Below are 21658 nucleotides of genomic sequence, written 5' to 3'. Positions count from 1 at the left end.
CACTAAAGGTTTTCCCATATTTTTTTTTTAGCAACCTCTCTTCCCACCCCGAAATACAGACTCAACGAATGTAGAAGCATGGAAAAACCCAAGAAGTATGACAGATCTAAGGTAATTTTACAGTGATGGTGGAGGTAGGCTTGATCATAAGAGGGGATGAATCTGAATTCATGAAAAAGTTGAATTATACTCTAAAAGAATGTTCTATCACTTTAAAGAACAGAATACTTTCCTTAACTCATTTAAGTTTTTTCTCTTATCCCATTTTAAAGCAGGATTAATAAAAAACCCCCAAACCCAAAACCTGCTCTTATTGGTGACAATACGTAAGGGTCCTTTTCCTCTAAATGAATGGTCTCTGCATGTGGTCCTGAAAACACCCTAGTACAGGTCCTATTTTGCTACTGACAAGTATTTTTATATCTAAACCTTACTTTATTTAAATGATTAATTTAGTACCATGCAATAATTTGCGCACGCCTGTTGATTAACTATTTACAGAACTCTGCCCAGTTACAAATTAGGTGTACTTTTTTTTTAGATTACTCACCTGAGAATTCTGAGTATTTTTTTTAAGATTTTATTTATTTATTTGACACAGAGAGAGAGATAGTGAGAGAGAGAGCACAAGCATGGGGAGCGGTAGGCAGGCAGGCAGAGGGAGAAGGAGAAACAGAATCCTGCTGAGCAAGGAGCCTGATGCGGGGCTCGATCTCAGGACCCTGGGATCATGACGTGAGCCTAAAGCGGACGCTTAACCGACTGAGCCACCCAGATGCTCCTGTGTGAACTAATTCTTGACATTAATGTGCATTTCTTACTCTGTTGTGACTTTAGAAACTATGAAATTTAACTATGCTGAAATCAAAAGCAACAGCAATCTAAACGGCTGACTTTCTATAGCTTAATTTTTAAAAGTTATGTATGTTGTCTATCATAAAATGGAAGATACACGTTGGCCCACAGCTACATATTCTATTCTATTTTTAAAAACTCATGTTAAAAGGAGAAACACATTGCAAGATTAATCTCCCTCTGTCAGAGCTATAGAACTCACAACAACAGAAAAATGTAAACACAAAATCTCATTTATTTTTGTCTGAAGCACAAAGGAGCTCACTCAGCACATGAACGGGGAAGCAAATCACACAAATACTGAGTAAAAATGTCCTCATGAATACACGCATACATGTCCTTAAGAGCAGCAGTCCAGAGTTTGACATATAATGTAAGGTGGTTTTTTTTTTTTGTTTTGTTTTGTTTTTGTTTTTTTTAAAGATGTCATTCATCTATCTGACAGAGAGAGATCACAAGTAGACAGAGAGGCAGGCAGAGAGAGAGAGGGAAGCAGGCTTCCCACCGAGCAGAGAGCCCGATGTGGGACCTGATCCCAGGACCCCGAGACCACGACCCGAGCCGAAGGCAGAGGCTTAACCCACTGAGCCACCCAGGCGCCCTGTAAGGTGGTTTTTGATAGAGATGCTTTCTGACAGGCCTGAACAGGAAATAAACAGGCAACTCAGTGCCCCATGACGTCTGTTCCCCATGGACGCTGAAAGCTGTCTTAGAATTTACACGAGTTCCGACAACAAACAATAAATGAAACTTGTAATTTAAAAAAAAAAAATTTACACAAGTTCCATCACTGGTCTCTCAAGTTTTGCATTTCAGTAAATTTAGACTAGATTTACAGACTAACCCCTCAGCTCTCACTCTCTCACCTTTGGGACTGTGGGCGGGAAAGGGAGAGGCTGGGTGTGAAAATACGCATGGGGTCCAATGCTCGGGCTTTCCAGTAGTGTCTGTTCATCTGTGTACTTCTTTATACACTTTCCTTTACAGACACTGAAAAGGGTCAGGGCCCAAAATCATACTGAAAGGGGCTGGGTAGATCTGAGGTTGCAAATATCTCTTCTAAGACTCACCAAAAAAACCAAAAAACTTAAAAATTCATAACAATCCATTTAATTTGAGAATTATTTCAAGACATCGCCATGACACATTTCTTAGGCTACCTTTTAAAAATTCAGAACGCTCCTTTTAGACATGTGAATGTGTCCAGCAGCATCAACAACCTTAAAAAATGGACAACAATGAAAAGATGTCCACTAGGGTACGAAAGTGTCCAGGTCTGGATATCTTCCGTGTATGCTCAAGGTAGAACTGATACAATATGCCTTCCAGCTTGCCTTGAAAGCTTTCCATATGTCTGGTTCTGTGGTGAAAAGATTAAAAATAGGAAGAGTCTGGAAGGGAATGAAGATTCAGAATACACTGCTGGATCTCACATCTACTGTGTTACCTCTGTGACATCCCAGCTGTAGTTGCCAACAGGGACACTCCAGGATCAGCTCAAGATCACCTAAGCGTAACAGGAAAGTTTCCAACCACTTTCCTCCCTTTGCTATGCAGAATTCTCAGGGAAGTGAAAAAGAGATTCTGTAGGGTTCAGTGCTCACAATAGTAACTTAGAAAGACTTCCTCCTGGCATGAAGGGAGCTAGGTCCAAGATATTCTCTTGGATTCTAGAACCTTTGACAATGAAATCAGAGAAAGAACCAAAGAAGGGAGCAGATTCTTAGTCCCAGGTTACGATTACCAGGACAACCTCTCAGTCCTAATCCCATGTTTCATTCCCTTTTGGAAATTCAATTCACCTTACCCGATCAGCCCCCTTTTGTGTTCTGTTGTAGAAAATATCTTTCAAATGCAGGACTGTCAGCACTATTAACTCAGTTTTTACCTGTTAAAGTGTATTCCATTAACAAATGCCATGAAACCCGAGGCAACCAGTACAGGGTGAGGGGAGGGGGCAAATAATAAGCCTTCATTCTTTCTTTCCTGTCAGAGAGCAAATATTCAAACATAAAGTGACAAATAGGGTTGGCTTGAAAAACCGCCTCTCCACAATTCAGAAAGTCAAGCCACATGAGTCCAAGCTAACATTTCAAGGCGTAGAGCCTCTGACCACATGTACGGCCAATGTCTGCCATATTGCACAAAGCCTACGCCACATTCAGGACCACTGTGCTGGGAGCCACGAAAACACAGAAGTTCTAAGAGATGCAGGGAGAGCGAACTACACGTAAACATTTCAACACATCCTATTTTTACCAGAAAAGATAGTCAGGTCTTAACATACTCCTGGGGCTAAATGGAATGTTTGACAGATCGGTTGTAGATGGCCACTCTTCTTGCTGCTGAGGTCACACCTGTTTATATACAGAATCCTTCATCTAAGTGAAAACTGATGCTGGACATCAACACGTACCTCCTTAAGGAAGTTACACGTGTAGGATCTTGCAAAGGCTGGGAATATAGGAGGATCTTACACATCTGATCCAAATTCTTAAGTCCACTCCTGTGGGTTAGACACCAGGGAACCATGTTCCTTTGGCCACTGGAAGCTGAATTTACGGAGTCACTTAATATCCCACAACACAAACTGCTTGTGTGTTTTAAATAAGATCAAATTGTGTGTCAGCTATATTCAAATAAGAGAAATTCTTTAAAAAATGAAAATAAGGCCAAAATTGTGTTCCGTCATTAGATGTTGTGTGTACACAATCAAATGTAAAAGTGTTTCTACCAGGAAAAGCAGAAAATACAACGTGGGCAAATGACTGCTGATTTAGTACAACTAATTGAGGATCAAATTTATAGTACAAGAGGGGGAATTTTGTTCTTAGGTCTGTAAGAACCTAATATAATATAGCTATATTATATTATATTCTCTACTTTAAGGTAAATTATAAGGAGTCACACTTAAGTCCTAGGTGTGAGTGTGAAGATACAGTAAGAAACTCTATTCCTTTTCCGTGTTGATTCATAGTTTTTTAAATTAAATGAGAAAATTGTAGTATTTAAATGACGTTCACATCAATACTTCTTCAGAGTTTATAAAAAAATTTGCTTTTAATTATAGGTTATGGAAAAGTACACTGTACTAGGAAGCATAAAAATACTTTTTGTTTTGTGTAATGTTCCTAGATGTCTAGTGCAGGTTAGTCCTATTACTATAAACCTTAAGTTTATAGTAATAGAGGATAACTTTAATTATCCTAAATAAAGGATAACTTTAATTATTCTAAAATTCGAATGTCCCCCAAATTATTAGGAATTAAAAAGGCAACAGGATAAAATGGAAAAATCCAGTGCTTTCAGTAAGCAGGGTTTAAAGATTTTTAATAATGTATTTAACTGCATTTGTCTTTCATTTTAAAGTTCTACCAGACTGAGATCTGAGGATGAAATATTTGGCAACCATGGCATACCTCTTGGGGAGACCCCATCATTGCTGTGAAACCCTTCCTTTTAGTATTGGTAGCTCCTTATTGCCCAGCACGTGACCCAGTTTATGAAGACTCCAGTCTACACAACAGTGGAGTATGGAATTTGTTTCTTTTCTAATAACAATGAAGCAATAATAGCATCACACATTTATACATTAAGGTGATTTTAAAGTACACAAAAATACCACTATTTGTACCCTGTAGTTATATGAATAATATTCCTAAGAGACTTTAAATCTTTAACACCCAACCTCTGTCAAACACTCTGCAGCACAGAACTATATGAAGAAAGCATGTGGCAATTTCTGACATTTCATCCCCAAAGAAGGCAAAGCACAACAATAACATGTCTCTGAAATGCAAACTCCATTAAGTGCAAATTTCCAGAACACAAGGTCAATCTAGAAACACATTTTAAAATTCAACAAGTTCTCCTCTGAAATTAATATGCTCAGTACATAATTTTCAATCATAATCTGAAGTGATTTTCCAATGCATGTTCATAGTCTAACTTTTTCTCCCTCATAAAAATATATTTACTAGTTCATTTTCCATTTTCTGATTTTTCACATTTATTAGCTCAACATATCTAGCCTTACAGGAATACATTTTCTCTCCACATTTCCAAATATGAAATCGATTTGACTTAAATCTCACAATAAGAACCCCACCAGGAATAACATTCCCCTATATTTGAGCTTAAAGTAAATCCAAACAGCTCAAAAGGGAGAGATTTTGAATCCTCCCAGCCGGAGGGCTGGGAATTAGCACGACCCCCTTCAAACAATTTGTCAAGTGAGTACTGTAACTAGACACAGAAAGAGAGAGTCATCCCAAGAACAAGATACTATTTTTGGACTTTCTAACTCGGCCTGGGCACCAGGGAGATGTAGAACCACGTGATCCCAGGAGAATTTGTAGAGGCCGAGGGTCTTACACTGAGCTTGAAAAGGGGACCACCTGTTTTCCGCCCACATAAACCTCCTCAATATTTCGGTCATCTCCTGAAAGAAAAATGAAGGAATCATTCATAAAGTGTTTTTATGTCAATAGGTATTTTTTAAAAAGATTTATTGATTTGAGACAGAGAGAGAGTGTGTGAGTGTGGGGGGAGGGGAAGGGCAGAGAATGGCGAGAAGCAGATGCCCCACTGAGTGTGGAGCCCGACCTGGGGCTCAATGCCATGACCAACCAGAGATCATGACCGAGCTGGAACCAGGAGTCCCATGCCCAATGGACTGAGCCGCCCAGGCACTCCTATGTCAGTAAGTATTTTAATTGCCACAGGGAGGGATTTAAAAACAAATACCACTTCTAAGAGGGAAAATACAAAAAGCTACATTTTTTTCCTCTCGGACTGTTCATAATCTGGACAAGGGGACATGACCAAGACAAGGGGCTCCATTGAACTGGAGGATTAGGGTCTGAATTCTGCACCGAAGGCAGAAATCCCAGAAAGTTGAGTTCACTTTCTGCGGCAGCCCTGTCGGCTGGAGCAGTTTGCATTTCCAGCCCTGACGGTAAAGGAAATGCTTATCTTTACAGGCCAGAATCATCCTCAGCATGGGGAGACGCAGAGGGCCTCCAGGAACTGAGCTCTGGAAACGGTACCTGCATCTCTCTTCTCAAGTTCACCCAGTACTCAGAGCTCCCAGACCAAGCGGGGGCCAAAGTAGAATCTCCCGTACTATTTATTTCTCTCAGTGAACGGAATCAAATGTGAGTACACGTTAAAACAAAACAAAACACACACACACCAAACATAGGTGGTGAGACTCCACCACAAACTTAGCACAAATAGAACATGATAGGAAGGACTGGGCGGGTGTTCAGAGTGAACGGGGAGGAAGGGACCCGACGGCCTCTTCCCTGAACCTGCCGTTCCTCAGCTTTGGATTTATCTTCCAGAGGAACATGGGCATTTCAGATAATGCCCTGAAATGGGCTTGATGCTGAGGAATGTTAAAATAATAAATGAAACGGTCACGCATAGAGTTTAACCTATGGGGCCACACATGCCGGGAGCCATACCCAAGAAAGACCAGGAAAGATTTTATTTAGCACAGAGACATATATCCACCTACCTAGGTAGAGGAACTTCTGGATTACAGCCTAAAATGCAAAATGAAGTAATAATAAGAAAAAATATTCTGTGCATTTAGAAGAGTAAATTCATAATCAACAGGGGTTGGTAAAGCGCAGACATACAAATTTATTTCTCAGAGGCAAAAATCTACTTCCATTAATGAAAAAGAAATGGACTTATTGTAGTCAAATAGATTCAAATATACAAATATATTCAAAATACAAGTTTTTGTCAGTACCATTATTCTTAATATTACACTGACAAATTGAAAAGGATCTACTTTCCCTTTTAAGATTCCCCTGTATTCCCTTAAAATGTTTCCATTTCTATTTTTTTTTTCCTCCAGAGAAGATATGAAAAAGATGCCTTTGGACGAAATTTGTTTTACTTACTTCAGATGTATCACCAGCCAGATCCCCAGAAAATAAGTCAATGGGAGAGTCAGATGCTTTGGGGTTGATCAGGAGGGCATCAAATTCCTTGCCCACTTCAAAGTTTCCAATCTCTTTATCTAGCCCCAGGGCTACAGAGTGGAATAAATTAGTAAACAGTCAGTATTTGGAGCCATCAGATGATGAAAATGTCCCCATTTGCAAGGACAGAATCTGTCCTTGCAGACTATCACTAGAAAAAAAACTATCTTAATGGGAAGCAGAGAAGCTCTCATTCTAAGAAATCCTAAAACACTGACACACAGGAAGCAGAAGAAGCATGTGGAAAGCAAAATCTGAGAATAAAAACAGGTCCCCTCATCACCACAATCTCTAATTCAGATGGTGTCTGTCTGTTTCAGCTCTATTAGCACCCTTCACAGTCCAGCTGGCCTATGATTTCCATTCATCCCTCTAAGAAACATGACGATTGACATAATGTCTTCTTCTCCCCTCCTGTTCTCCCCCCACACTCCAACTCTTGCCCTTTTTGTTCTGTGAAACAGCTGACAGGATCTATTTTCATGGCAGTGAAATGAACCTCAAATAAATATGTATCCTTTTGTATCTTCGTCAATGCAGGCCTGTCCATCCTAAGTTCCTTAGTTTAAATCCACTGAATGGAGAAAATTGACTTCTGAAAGTAAGTATGTCCTCCTAACTCAAGAGTGCCAATGCTTTAGAAAGCAGACCAATTTCTCGGTAACCTCAAGGACTTTCTGGTTGCCAGGGAAGAATGGTTTTCTAAAATAGGTCAGTACGATCTATTGACTTGATCCATCTCGTAACGAGAATTCACGTTCCATGAATATCGGATGTCAAGGAGGAACATCTGTCATTTTTATGATTTAGTTTCAGAAGATGGGAGTAGTTGGCTTTCCGAGTCAATAAAGATATTAAATCTAAAGCTCCTTAAAGCCTGTAATCTGAGTGCACGCTGAGCTACGAAGGGGAAGCGTGCACAGACAAAGGCCAGCTGGAGGGCACCATTGTTTATTTGAATTTTTGCATGTGTTGACTGAATTCTGTCCCATCAAGATAGAGTCCAATGTGAAAATATTGGATCAGGTACCTCCATTAGACACAATCTGGTACATTCTCTTTCTCTGTATGGATATCCAGCAGACTTTTTGGCAGTTCCCTAAGCACTGATTAAGAAACACTACTTGTTCTTAAAAGATTGTTTAAAGGGTAACTCTTTTATTCTCAGAAGAGAACAAGATTTTATAGCTAAAGAACTCTTATAGGCAGACAGGGGTGCAAAAGTAATTAGAAAATGTTAAAGGCAGTTAGGTGACTCCTACTAACTGTGTGGGAAGGACCGAATGTAGTAGAACATCATTGGATATTCTCTCCTCCTTTGCCAATTACAATCTTTTTGCCTTTGATAAAGAAGCTTAACAAAATAGAAGTTTTTAATGACTGTATTCAACATAAAATTGTGGTGTGTTTAATAGGTCAGATGACCAGCTTCATTTGCCAGAGTTTTGATGGTACGTATACGTATAAACTAACTGAGCGGATTGTTCAGACCTGGAAGGTCAGGCATGTGCTAACCCAAAAAAAGGCACAACTGCTTTTACAAATTTGTAAATTGGTCTAAATTCAGATTATTACAGAGAGGCCCAGGAGGGCTGGTGAGCAGTTCAGACGCATTTCAGGAAATGCAGTCTCGCTGCCTTGGAGCACATGTGCCTGTGAAGGGGATTTATGCACATCTCGGTCTTGAGAATGAAGGGAAAGGCTGTGACAAGCTGGGGAGATGCCACAATTTAAACAGTGATCCAGTCATCTCATTTCACTCAGAGTCTCACAGAGACAAGCACTTAGGAGAAGAAATTCCATCACAGTAAGCTCAGGGCCCAGAAAATAGATCTAAAAGCTACACAGCAAGATAGACATGATTTGGTGAGCACCCCGTGCCAGTTTGATCTCGTACAGGACCCCGATGAAGCACCTCGCAGAGAGCCTAGAATACAGAAGGCACTTAAGTAACAGTCCACTGGCACCATGAAAATCAGATGGTGGGCCAACAATACCAACAGGGATGGGGAATTTTAAAAAATGGATGATTTAAAACTTGGAACTTTAGAAAACAAAATCATAAGACTTAAGAAAATGCAAAGAGCATGACCTCTGCTCATTTCCCCTGAAATGTTCTTTATGGCATTCATCATAGCCCAGAACATCCAAAGAGCCAGAAGGTTTCTCTTCCCAGGACACTCTTAGCTTCTATCATCCTTTATTTTGTAAGACCCTGGGTATCTTTCATAAATCTCTCTGTATATCTACACTGTCTCTGTTTTGATGTTTTCATTTCCTAATAGCTACCTGACTTTCATGCTGTGTTCACCATCATCCATCCAGATCACACTAAAATACGGAAGTGACTAAAAGCAATACAATTACCAATTTCTATTTTTTCCCTAAAAATATGGTTACAGGTGAGAACTGGAAAAAGCTGGTAAGCAGTCTTTACATATCAATCAATTGCACTTTTACATCTTTTTCCTTTTAAAGAGCTTTGGGTAATTAGTGTCCTTAAATATACCATCGAAATGCAGAGTTGAAGCTGAGATTTCCAGAGGAAAAGTAGGAACCTGCACTCCGGCACCAGATTTTCTGGATTCAAATCAGGGCACTCTGTAGCTTGACAACCGTGTACACCTCGCTCAGATGCCTCACCAGTTGGGGAGAATTAGCAGCAGTTGTGAGGTTGAAGTCACAACAGAAAGCATGACGCACACTGCCTCTTACCTGGTAAGAGTTAAGTCTGGGCTATTATTTTTACTATTATTATGAATATGATTACTCTCATCCCTCAGGCCAAAAGACAATGTGTTACTTGACTCAGTGGGAAAAAGCTGATGATTTTCAAGAACTCACCCACATGCGACCATTGCAAATATCCATCAAAGCATTAATATAATTGTGTGTTGAACACGTCCCCTGCCAAAGACAGGGGACTTGCTGAAGAAAGGATACCTCCACCACATGTCTGAACATTACCCACTAAATCTGGGGTATGGTACATGAGACGCAACATCGGGGTATGAATAAGGGGTGCCTGCTGACGCCACTCTCGTAAGCCTTCATACTGTTTCCAAGGACACAGACTGGCGCGGTTGTGCGCTGCTCAGGAAAGAGACAAAATGGTCATTACCTTGGCTGCCTCCAAGAGTAGCTAGTCTGAAGACCTCTTTGAGGGTGAGGCTTTTCTCGTTGATCTTATTAATTAAAAGGATATTGGAAACCATCACTGCTCTTCTGATCGCATCCAGCATGGAGGCTGAATAACCACCAGCCACATCTACGGGAGATGAAATAAAGCCACAAGAGTAACCTCATTCGATAAATGGGATATTAGGTATATGACATTGGTTTTGGGGTTTTAGTGAGTGATACTCTGTCTGGAATATACTTCCAAGAAAAGATCTTATCTAGACACAGAACAGACGCAGACTAATAGTTGAAAGATACCACTGCAACTGGTATCAAACACATATCAAATGTATTCATTTCCTAGGGTCCTTACAAAAAATCACTACAGATGTGGCAGCTTAAAATAGTAGAAATCTATTCTTTCACAGTTTTGGAGGACAGAAGTGTTAAATCCGAGCGCTGGCAAGGCCGTGATCCCTACAGAGCTTCCAGGGAGGAATCCTTCCTTGCTGCTTTCAGTTTCTGGAGGCTCCTGCAACGGTTCCTTGGCTTACCGCAGTATGATACTGGTACAACATCTGCTCCTGCCTTCCAATGGCCTTCTTCTCTGTCTTTACGTGTCATTCATTTTCTCTTGTAAGACATTCATCATTGCATCCAGGGCCTACCCTAATTCAGAATGACTTCATCTTGAAATCTCTACCTTAATTGTAACTGCAAAGACCTTTATTGCAAATAAGGTCATGTTTTGTTCAGTAGACATCTTTGAGGATGGGGGGGTAAGGAGTGCACAGTTCGACCCAGTGCAATGCCCAAATGGCTAATAAAGCTAAGAGAAGAAACTCTTATCTGGATATTCCCTGCACTCTCACAAAAATATGCCTGCATAGTTACGAAGATAATTTGGATAACATGAAACTTAAAACAAGCTCACAGTTCTATACCCTTAAAAACTCATCCTAGCTCTATTCTAATACAGATGAGAACTTGGGGAATTAAAAGCTACTTCTTTATGATAATTTTTCAGGGAGAGCTTTTAGAGGGAATTGTGTTTATATTTGTTGTTGTTTACTGACTTTATTTTTTGAGAGCAGTTTAAGGCTCACAGCCGGCTAACTTTTTAAAGGTATTACTTTAATACTGTACATATGCTCTCTTAAGATACATTTTTGATTTTTGCTTTCATTTTTAAACTCTTTTACAACTTTTTATATCTTATTTCTATTTTAACTAACCTCCCTGATATGCTGTTGTCCCTTCATTTCCCTCGACCTTGGCCCATTGTTTTGTCTCATAACTCACTGAATGCTGTAGATTTTCAAGTAATTTTTTCCAAGAGTTCATGGGGAGCATATTTTCCAAGACTTTGTATATTGGAGAATTTTGTTGCCTTTGCAAATAAAGGAGGATCTCGTCCAATATAATATTCTTGGGTAACAATGATTTGGCTCCAAACTCTTTCTTGACCTTGCTATTTTTCATGCCAGCAAAAACACCCAAAACCAAACTGGTTTTTAATTGTTTTATTGATAACTGACTTTTTTCCCTGCCTTACCGTTTTCAGATTTTTTTTTCCTTTTTCTTTGTAATTCCAATATCTTAGCAATCAGTTACGATTCAGCGTAGAACAGGGTAAGTTCTTTGAATATGATACACGGTTCTTTCTTAAGCTCGGAAAAGATTTATCCTTTACAACTTCTGTTCGATTTGCTCTGGGTCCTGGGTCAGGAAAACCCCCACTGCGTTGTTGTTATTCTTTCTATGCTCCATGTGGATCATTCTCAAACACCCCCTTCGATCTTTGATCGATGTTGTTTTCCACATCATTGATTTAATTTTCTGCAATAGTTCTACTCATAGCTTCCTACACTGTTATTTTTAAATTGAGTTATAATTAAGACAACATAAAATGCATAGAACTCAGGTGTCTAATTTGACGAATGCTAACAATTATACTAGCCATTTAACTACCTTTCAGAAAGACAAGATGTTAAACATTTCCATCGCTCCAGCAAGCTCTCTCTCAGTCCTTTCCGGTCATTTGTGCTCCCTGCCCCCATCCCCAATCCTTGGCAACCACTGTCTGATTTCTATCAACATAATGTTAGCTCCACTGGTTCCTAGGTTTCATGGATATGGAAACATACAGCATGTGCTCTTTTGTGCCTGGCTTTTTTCACTTAACAAAATATTTGTGGATTTACCTTTGTTTCACATAGATCAGTGGTTTCTACTTTCCTGAATGCCGAGCAGCATTCCACTCTAAGAATACACCACAGTTTGCTTACCCATTCCCCAGTCCACGGGATTTTGGATTGTTTCCTGCTTGGGGCTATTACAAATACAGCTGGTATAAACATTCGTGTACAACTCTTCCTGCAAACATATGTGCTCATTTCTCTAGGGTAAATACCCCAGAACGGAATTACTGGGTCATATGTCGATGTATATTTAACTTTATAGGAAATAGCCAAACAGTTTTCCAAAGTGGTTGTAAAATTTACCCTCCCTTCAGTCATGTAGGATTGTCTACATGCTCCTCACTCTTTTTTTCCCCCCTAGTTTTCTTCTTTCATTTAAAAAAACTTCTTTTTCCATCACAACTTGTGGTCTTTTCATAGTACCATGTCTTCTTGTACTCCAAGGATGATGGCAATCCTGAGATTTTTCTTCTAAATCCTGATGTAGGTCAGTTTCAGAGATAAGATCATCTTCTCATTGGTTTTTTTGTTTTTATTTTTGAGAGAGAGAGCATGTGCACGTGCACATGAGTGGAGAGAAGGGCAGCAGAAGAGGGAGACAGAGAATCTTAAGCAGCTTCCATACCCAATGTGGAGCTTAATGTGGGCCTCGATGCCAGGACCCTGAGATCATGACCTGAACTGAAATCAAGAGTCGGATCCACCCAGGCACACCTCATTCTTTTTGATATGACTTCCTCTGATTTTGCAATACTTTTGTTAAGCTTCATGTGAGTTTCCCCTATCTAATAATTGAGAAAGTCCAGATCTGCCTCTACTTATTGTAGACAGAGTGAACAAACCACTTTTGGACCTACTCCCGGCCCACAGTATAGGGTTAAATGATCTTCTGAAGCCTACCGGAGACAGCCAGGTTGATATTTAAAGGTCATGTTTCAGTGGAATGCAGTGGGGCTACTGCAACAGAAACCATGTAAGATGCAACAGCATTCTCCCAGTTCATAAGTGAGTATGTCCTATTTAATCAAACCTTTGGTCAATACACCAGCATTGCTCCTTCCCTTTAAACCAATCTTGATTGACTAGTGCAATATGTCAAGTATGTGCTAATAACCATTCTGTATGCACTTTTTTCTCATTAAGCCTCAAAATAAGCTTATAAGATAGACATAGTTGTAACTATTGTTATTGCTACAGAAATCAGAGAAATGAAGTCCTAGAAAATTAAGGAAATTTGCTCAAAGTCTTACAGCTAATAAGTGACAAAGCTTTACCTAAACATTGCATCCACCACTGTACAACCCAAAGTCAAGAACTGGAAGTCATGTGATGAACTTAAGTCAGGGGGACAAAATCCTAGAAAACTGGAAAGAAATCCCTACCTGATTTTTGGCTATCTACAAAATTTTTCATTACTAGACTAGTGTGTAACAAAAATTCTTGGCCATGTTTTTTCTTATTCATTAAAGCTTTTCTCTGGCCATAAAATAACTACCTTAACACCTGTGACTATATCCAAGTATTACCATGATCTCAATGATTGGCGTCTTACATGAGAATTTTTTTAAAATCATAATTCTTTTGACTCACATAAAATTGGAGTGAACATCTAATCTAGCACACCTCCTTAAAAATATTAATAAGTCACTTCATTTTATTGTATATCTTCCCGACATTGCTGGTATAAAACTAAATGACGTGTGCGTTATTGCAAGAAATGATGACAACCATCTTCACCATTATGCAAACATCCCAATGCTCTTAAGTTTCAGGAAGGTAAATGCATCAAGAATGAAAATAAATCCTTGTGCCTCATACCCATTTAAAAAAATTTTTTTTTAGTTATTCATACACAGAAATAAAAGGTTCACAAGGGATATGCCTACGCATTTGGGCCTGTCTCGTACTTTCAAAGTGAGCAGCACTGCACACACTCAGGAAAAACAATTAAAATGTATTGTGGGGGGGAAAAAAGGCACCACTAATTCATCAGCCACCTAGGATGTCCTTCATCCCAGCAAACAACAGACGGCCTGTGGGAGTTGGAATCTCATTTTGTTAAACACAGATCAAAAGCAAAGCAAGTTCTTAATATATCTCCAAATTCTCAATGCTGGCATAGACCGAATCTCTGCTCCCTATGGCAAGGTCAAATAATTTTCTTTTGAGATGGTATCTGTAATGACAGAGTTACGGAAAACTAAGACCATACGAATCCAAACCATCAAAACCTAGCCAGAGGGACCAAATGAAAGGGGGGGAAAAATCAAGGACTTAACAACAACAACAACAAAACCGAAAACAATAAAACTCTACAACACCTTAGAAGGACTTACCCTTTGTCAAGCAATCCCTGATGGCCCTCAGGAGGTTAGCATCATCAAAACCTCTCCCTTTCCATATAGTTTCTTTACTGCTGCCATCCCACCATTTTATTAGCTCGAGATAGGACTACCAGATAAGAAAACTAATTCTTTAAACTGTTACCTGGAAATTAGTCACATCATAAAGTTATGCTCAACCACTTTGCCCATGTCCAAATGGCAAACTACTGACCTGTACCCAGCCCTATTTTCACTTCATGTTTCAAGACTTCGAGCACATTGAGAAAGCCGCTGCTGAGCCTGTAGAAAGAGGAAATAGTCAGGACAAGGAGACGCATGTGTTTCCAACAAAAAAAGGACACCAACAATAATGATGGTGATTTCACTAAAATTGTGTTTCCCGTCATAACAGCTCTCATGTTGACACAAACACATTAGTCAAATCAGATCATCTGAGTCCCGAAGTAAAAAAAAAAACAATCATAAAGGAGCTCTGCTTATTGGGTTGAGCTCAATCTCAGGAGGGTCTAAAGCAGCAAGAAACAGAAGGAAAATGGGATCATTTGTAAGGAAAAATAAATGAAGGAATTCAATCTTGCCATTCATACAAAAATCTACTGGTCTTCAGTGTTTTTTGTTTTTGTTTTTGTTTTTAATAAACTCATCCTTCTATGTTCAAAAGTAGAAATTGCAAAACATTGTCTTTCCTCTGTGTCTGGGATACTTTGTTACCCTGAATGAGTAGTGACTTGCAAAATCAAAGAAGGAGGGTACTACTGGGAAAGGGGGTGCAGGCTGATGAGTCTGGACCTGACAGGTCGCAGGCTGCAGCTGAGGACCGCAGCAGCTAGGAGAGAATGTTCCAGACTGAATTCCGGACGTTATGACCCTGAGCTTACTAGACGTGCCGCCTTTCTATAGAAACAAAGGAAAACCAAAGCGTTTCTTAGAAGTCTGAGAAGAGGCAAAGGTCACAGTGGTCTCCTTGAAGATGCACGTAAATACCACTGTCAAATCCCCAGTGCACGTGCAATAAATCAAAGTTGTTGGAGAAAGAATAGCAGTGACCATCTAAACAGAAACATACCCATAAGGAAATAGAACCTCCAACCTCAATTTGCAAAACTGGATTATATTTTAATTTAGATATCGTGTAACTAACCCCTGGAAATGTTAAATCCTTTCCCTATCTGGTCCCCAGACTGTAATTATGGTCACTAGCCATACATAGGCCAGATTCCCTGTCATGTGTGACCACGTAATGTCTGAAAACCAGAAGGCTCTGGAACCTCTCAAAAACGCACCAGAAATATAGCTCTGTGGCTCTCATGTCTTTCCTATGCTTCCATCTGACATACATCTCTTTTTGCTGGCCAACTCCCTACACTTCCAACTGCCAGCACCTCTGACTCTACCTCGGGGCTCTTTCCCCATCACAGAGCCTGCTCTGCCCTTGTTCCTGGCAGGTCAGGAGTTCCAGGGGATTCGTACCTCTTCACCTCACCCAGCAGCCCTCCACAAATAACTGATAGGTATGTGGGAATAACTATCCCCGCTTCCTCACCCCGAGGGCAGAATGACTTTGAGGTATGTTTTGTACATTGGTTCCCTGAGGTTTCTGGAAGAATTAAACTCCAGGAGCCCACCGTGGTAAGCTGCTTGATGACGCGCTCTTACTGACTCCCTTGCCTTCTCCGTCTTACCCACAGACATCCTGAGATCACCTCCACATAAACTACTTGTACATGAATGGTCTCATGGTCCGCTTCTGCAAGAACTCAAAAGAACAGAGGATACAAAGTAACCCTCAAAAAACCTAAAACCTAGCAGAAGCGAAATAAATTTGCCGAATGAATACATGAATGATCTATCTCAACCTGCTTCCAAGTGGAAGGAACTCTATTCTGAATCAACTAGCACCGGAAGTGAGATCCTTTCTGTATCGAATCCTGGAGCATGGGTTCTTAACCTGGCACCCATGGATCAGTATCATGGGATCTATGAATTCCCTGAAGGGAGATGTAATGTTTCTATATCTGTGAGCTTTTTTCTGAAAATACAGGCCATCATTTCCATCTGGCTCACAGATCTATGACCTTTTAAAGGGTTGAAAACTAGTTATAAATAAAGCTTCATATTCCAGGGAATTACAACAGGACACAGTCCCTTCTATGTGAACTGGTGTCCTGTTGGATCCGGCAGCACGGTATACACTGTCGGACGCTGGCTTGTGGCACCTTCTCCTGACCGCAGAGCATGCGAAGTAATGGGAAGTCAGTACCCTCTCCCTGGAACGCCTGGCTGGCATATGCGTTCTTGCAGTCCTTAGTTGCAAACCCTGAAATGCTGGAGGTTTTGAACTCTTTCTGTTGTATTTCCTATTGTCCCATTTTGGGCAAACGCAGAAATTTTAAGAGATGCTGTGTTCTTCAAATGCATACTCTGCAAAAAATGTCCTCTACTGAGTGCTCTTTCTCCCCACTGAGGCGGAGGTTGGCCTCAGTGCATCTACCTGGTTCCTGTCCCAATTAAACAGAACTCTCGAAGGGGGGGACCCTGGCAGCAGGGCTGAGAAAACCGAAGGTATCCGGGCTGCTAATTCGCAACCCAAACACTCACCATTGACCGACTGATGATTGTCTACTTACGATAAGTTAGAATTGGGGCAATGGGCGATGGCTGCTCCCCGCTCCTTGAACACCTGCAGCTCTTCTGCTGAAAGGTAGCAGCCATGCGCCATCACTGTCTGGAGAGAAGAGTGTCCTGTGTGGAGTTTGCCACTTAAAAAATGTTTCCCTTAGTCTCGACTCCCAGCAAGATGTCACAGGTGCAGACTGAAGCTGTGACTTATCTGTGAGCCTCTTCCCAAGAGCACTTATGATTACTTGTATGTTGAAAATCCCTGTGTACAAGTTACCCCTCCAAAAAGGCCTATAAAATCACAAGGGTCCAGGGGATCTACAGGCTGGGAGAGCCATCCAGCTCAAAGATACATTGTTGCCTCCAGGCACGCTACTTTATTTCCTAATTCTACATGGCGAGCAGCTGGTGGGGCTGTGTTTGCTCCTATCTTAATCAGAACTTTCTAGAAGTAAGCTTTTCTTTGTCAGCACATGGAAGCTGTGGGCGTAATCCTGGAAAGAGCTGTTCTCATTTCTACTCCTAGTGAAATACAGGCACCGATGCTCTTGATACACAAAAGCAAATAATCTTTTTTTTTTAAGATTTTATTTATTTATTTGACAGAGATCACAATTAGGCAGAAAGGCAGGCAGAGAGAGAGGAGGAAGCAGGCTCCCTGCTGAGCAGAGAGCCCGATGCGATGCGGGGCTTAATCCCAGGACCCCGGGATCATGACCCAAGCTGAAGGCAGAGGCTTTAACCCACTGAGACACCCAGGCACCCCAAAAAGCAAATAATCTTTATTTATCTATTTTTTAGGTCTTTTTTTAATTGGAATATAGTTGACACAACCAAATAAACTGTTTTACCACCCATATTTATATTTCCACAAAAATTAGGAAATATAATATTTTATGTGCATTAATTTGGAAGATGAAATTGATCCAAGAAGGCAGGCACTGCCCACTTATAACACTTCTCTGTTTAGTCCTGATGATATTTGTGGGTTTTCCTGAATAGGATTTAAGTCTTTCTTGTGGTATAAATACAGTGTAATATTACTCAGCAATAACAAAACATGAGATCATGCCATTTGCAACAACATGGATGGACCTTGTGGGCATTATGCTAAGTTATTAGGCTAAGTGAAATAAGTCAGAGAAAGACAAATACCACATGATTTCTCTTATATGTGGAATCTAAAACAAAGAAAAATTAACAAGCAAACAGAATCAGATCTGTAAACACGGAAAACAAACGGATGCAGAAGGGAAGGTGTGGGGGGATGTGAAAAATGGGTGAAGGGGAGTGGGAGACATGGGCTTCTGGTGATGGAATGAATACGTTATGGGACTAAAAGGAACAGCCTAGGAAATAGAGTCGATGGTGATAGGTTGTACAGTGACAGATGGTAGCGAACTTGTAATGAGCATAGCATAACATAGAAAAGTTAAGTCACTATGTTGTACACTGGAAACTCATGTACCATTGTGTGTCAACTCTACTCAAATGAAAATAATTAAATTTTTTTTAAAAAAAGGCTTTACTCTTTCAAAATTCTTCTTCTTTCAGCACAAAACCTGTTTCTAATAGCTTTCTCCTTTGGGAGGCACAGTTCAGTGACCAAAGAATTATTAATAAAATAAAATTTTCCTGGAGCACCTGGGTGGCTCAGTGGGTTAAAGCCTCTACCTTCTGCTCAGGTCATGATCCCAGGGTCCTGGGATGGAGCCCCGCATCAGGTTCTCTGCTCAGCAGGGAGCTGCTTCCCCGCCCCAACCCAGCCTGCCTCTCTACCTACTTGTGATCTCTGTCAAATAAATAAATAAAATCTTAAAAACTAAATAAGTAAATAAATAAAATTTTCCCAAGCTCTGTGCAAATAAAATTAATATGCAAATGGCAGGTTGATTTATTAATCACATGGAAATATACGTAGAGAAGGCTGAAAATTACAGTGCAGCATTTACAAGATCTATGTAGAGTATTAACCTTTCAAATTAGTCATACTCAGCCCTCCCTTCACAGTCCCAAAGAATTTATTTGCTGCAGTAGATTCAACTCTCCATGCAGTTTGTACAAGTCATTGAAGGCCAAGACCCAAGGCCAAGGGGTATATTGTTATAACGAAGGGTCTCCCCACTATATTAATTTCAATTAATGTGAAATTATTTAATTATGAAAGTATTATACACTCATTTTTTTTTAAGCATTACCACAGTGTCTAAAAATAAAGACTAACTAGTCCCGTTTTCTCCCTTAGGTGGATCACATTTAATAGTCAATGTTTGTATTCCAGATAATTATTTTTTTTAAGAGATGAGAGAGAGGGAAAGAGTGTGTAAGTGGGGAGGAGCAGAGGGAAAAGGAGAGGGAGAATCCCAAGCAGGCTTCGTACTCAGCACAGAGCCGGAGGCGGGGCTTGATCCCTGGACCCAGAGACCAGGACCTGAGCCCGAATCAATAGTCAGATGCTTGACCAACAGGGCCACCCAGCACCCCAGATACTGCTTTCTAAGTGAGCATGTACCCACACATCCATACACACACAGCAAACAATACCCTATAAACATTCTTCCTTGTAAGCCCGTATACATCGCTCTTGTGAATGCCGGATAAAATTTTAATCACGAATGCTCTGTAAACTAAACAATCCCCCACTGATAGACACTTCCTAACTTCCCCATGAGTTAACATTCCTATTCATATTCCTTACAGAATGCATCCTTAGAAATGCATCTGCTAAGTCAAGAGAATGTGCATTTACATCCTAATGGATACGACAAAACGTCCTTGGACCAAGAGACAGCTCACCCTCAAAGAAGCCTTGAGAGTTATTTACTGGGATGAATCGGCAGGCCAATTTTTAACTGTACACCCTCGCGTGCGCATCCCCTGGGCTTTACTCTAGTTTGGGAAATGCGCACATATTGGAAAAATCTGAGGATTACCATTGAGATTTTATTTATTATTTCATTTTGTTTCCCGCTGCCCCCCCCCAATACTGAGATTTACTGAGATTTTAAAATGTAGATAAGTTCCCCCTCCATGATACAGATTATGTCATGATACGCAACGTACCTTGTTTGTCAGAAGATTGTTCCTATCGTACACATCTGTGTAGTTTTTATAATCTTGAAATAAGTTCTTCACAGCTTCAACCTCATAGACAGTTTCACTTATATGGCTCTACAAGAAAAGAAGTAATATTTTCAATTTTCTAATGTGAAATACCATTAGAAATTATACTTCCTACCCCAAAAATGGGATGGATGGTGTCTGCTTGCAAGGTAACACAATAAAGATGCTACGTGGGTTTTACTGAAAACAATTATATGTATTATATACATACCACATCTATATGAAAAAGAAACTATGAATGTGAACATGATAATTACATGAATATGTAATGTTCTAGCCCTAACCTTAACCCATGTTACATTCTTTCTATAGCTAGTGGGAATAAAAATAAAAAGTACTCGAAGAGAGTACTTGAACCTAGCTATTTGTGGGAATTTGCCTCTTCCCATTTGGCCATTTAAGAAAAGAGTTTCGTGGCCATAAAAGGACAGATAGCATGGTTCACTCATAAGAAACCTAGAATTTGAACAAGGAGAGCTGAATGTTAGCCCAAGTTCTGAGCCTGGTTATGGGTCTTAGGGTGAGTCAGTTCTTTCCTTTGGGTCTTTATATTCTCACATCTCAAATATAAGGGTTGGTTTAAAGGAGTAATTTTCTAAACTCTTTTAGCTTTGAGTATGTTATCCATATAAAAATTTACAGAAATACAATATGTAAAAGGCATAAACAGGTTTCCTCTCAGGAAGAAGCAAAGACTGGGACTCTAGAGCCCTGTCCTCATTCTGTCCCCTTCATCTGCCTCCAGAATGAGTTCTTCTACAGAAAATGGTTTAGAAAATAACAGCTAGACAATCCTGCCATCACCAAAAAAAGAACCCATAAAAATCCACGCCCAGTCAAAACAAATGAGTCCTGGCTCCCACACCAACCTTTCCTGAGGGCACCATAAAGCCTCAGAGGGCAGAAAGTACTTTGGAGACACAACACTTAAGTGTAACCACCCCACACCCTTGCCTAAAACAAAAATCCTTCCAGACCAACCGGTAATGAGTACATATAATGGGAAAAAACTCATGAGCAAGTTGCCACTTCCAAGAACGGCAATGCCATTTCCTCTTTTCCATGATGTAAAGTGTGCGCCAAAGAAATCAGAGAAAAAACAGTAATGTTCTGAACATAGAGTGTTCCACCTAGAAGGTGAGTTCTGTGCTCGCCTGGGGGAAATCTAGACCACTGAAGAAATGCATGGGCAGGGGTGCCTGGGTGGCTCAGTGGGTTAAGCCGCTGCCTTCGGCTCAGGCCATGATCTCAGGGTCCTGGGATTGAGCCCTGCATCGGGCTCTCTGCTCAGCAGGGAGCCTGCTTCCTCCTCTCTCTCTGCCTGCCTCTCTACCTGCTTGTGATCTCTCTCTGTCAAATAAATAAATAAAATCTTTAAAAAAAAAAAAAAAAGAAAAGA

The 21658-nt window shown here is 40.3% G+C and overlaps 1 protein-coding gene across 1 annotated transcript in view; it reads right to left on the bottom strand.

Annotated features, from left to right (window-relative positions):
* Positions 1-4121: 4121 nt before the first annotated feature.
* LOC111153586 (guanine deaminase) overlaps positions 4122-21658 on the bottom strand; it is a 78703-nt gene continuing 61166 nt past the window's right edge. Inside the window, exons 8-14 of the mRNA XM_022512712.1 lie at positions 20200-20307; positions 17145-17242; positions 14729-14796; positions 9973-10119; positions 6771-6901; positions 6377-6404; positions 4122-5296 (exon numbers count right to left, since the gene is read on the bottom strand). Coding sequence (XP_022368420.1) covers positions 5226-5296; positions 6377-6404; positions 6771-6901; positions 9973-10119; positions 14729-14796; positions 17145-17242; positions 20200-20307 — 651 coding nt within the window. The 3' untranslated portion in view covers positions 4122-5225. The remainder of the gene's footprint in view (positions 5297-6376; positions 6405-6770; positions 6902-9972; positions 10120-14728; positions 14797-17144; positions 17243-20199; positions 20308-21658) is intronic.

This window comes from Enhydra lutris, unplaced genomic scaffold (genome assembly GCF_002288905.1).
Source record: "Enhydra lutris kenyoni isolate GAN:26980312 unplaced genomic scaffold, ASM228890v2 scaffoldscaffold33, whole genome shotgun sequence".
In the NCBI taxonomy this organism is placed as follows: Eukaryota; Metazoa; Chordata; class Mammalia; order Carnivora; family Mustelidae; genus Enhydra; species Enhydra lutris.
This window is presented reverse-complemented; position numbering and strand designations above follow the sequence as displayed.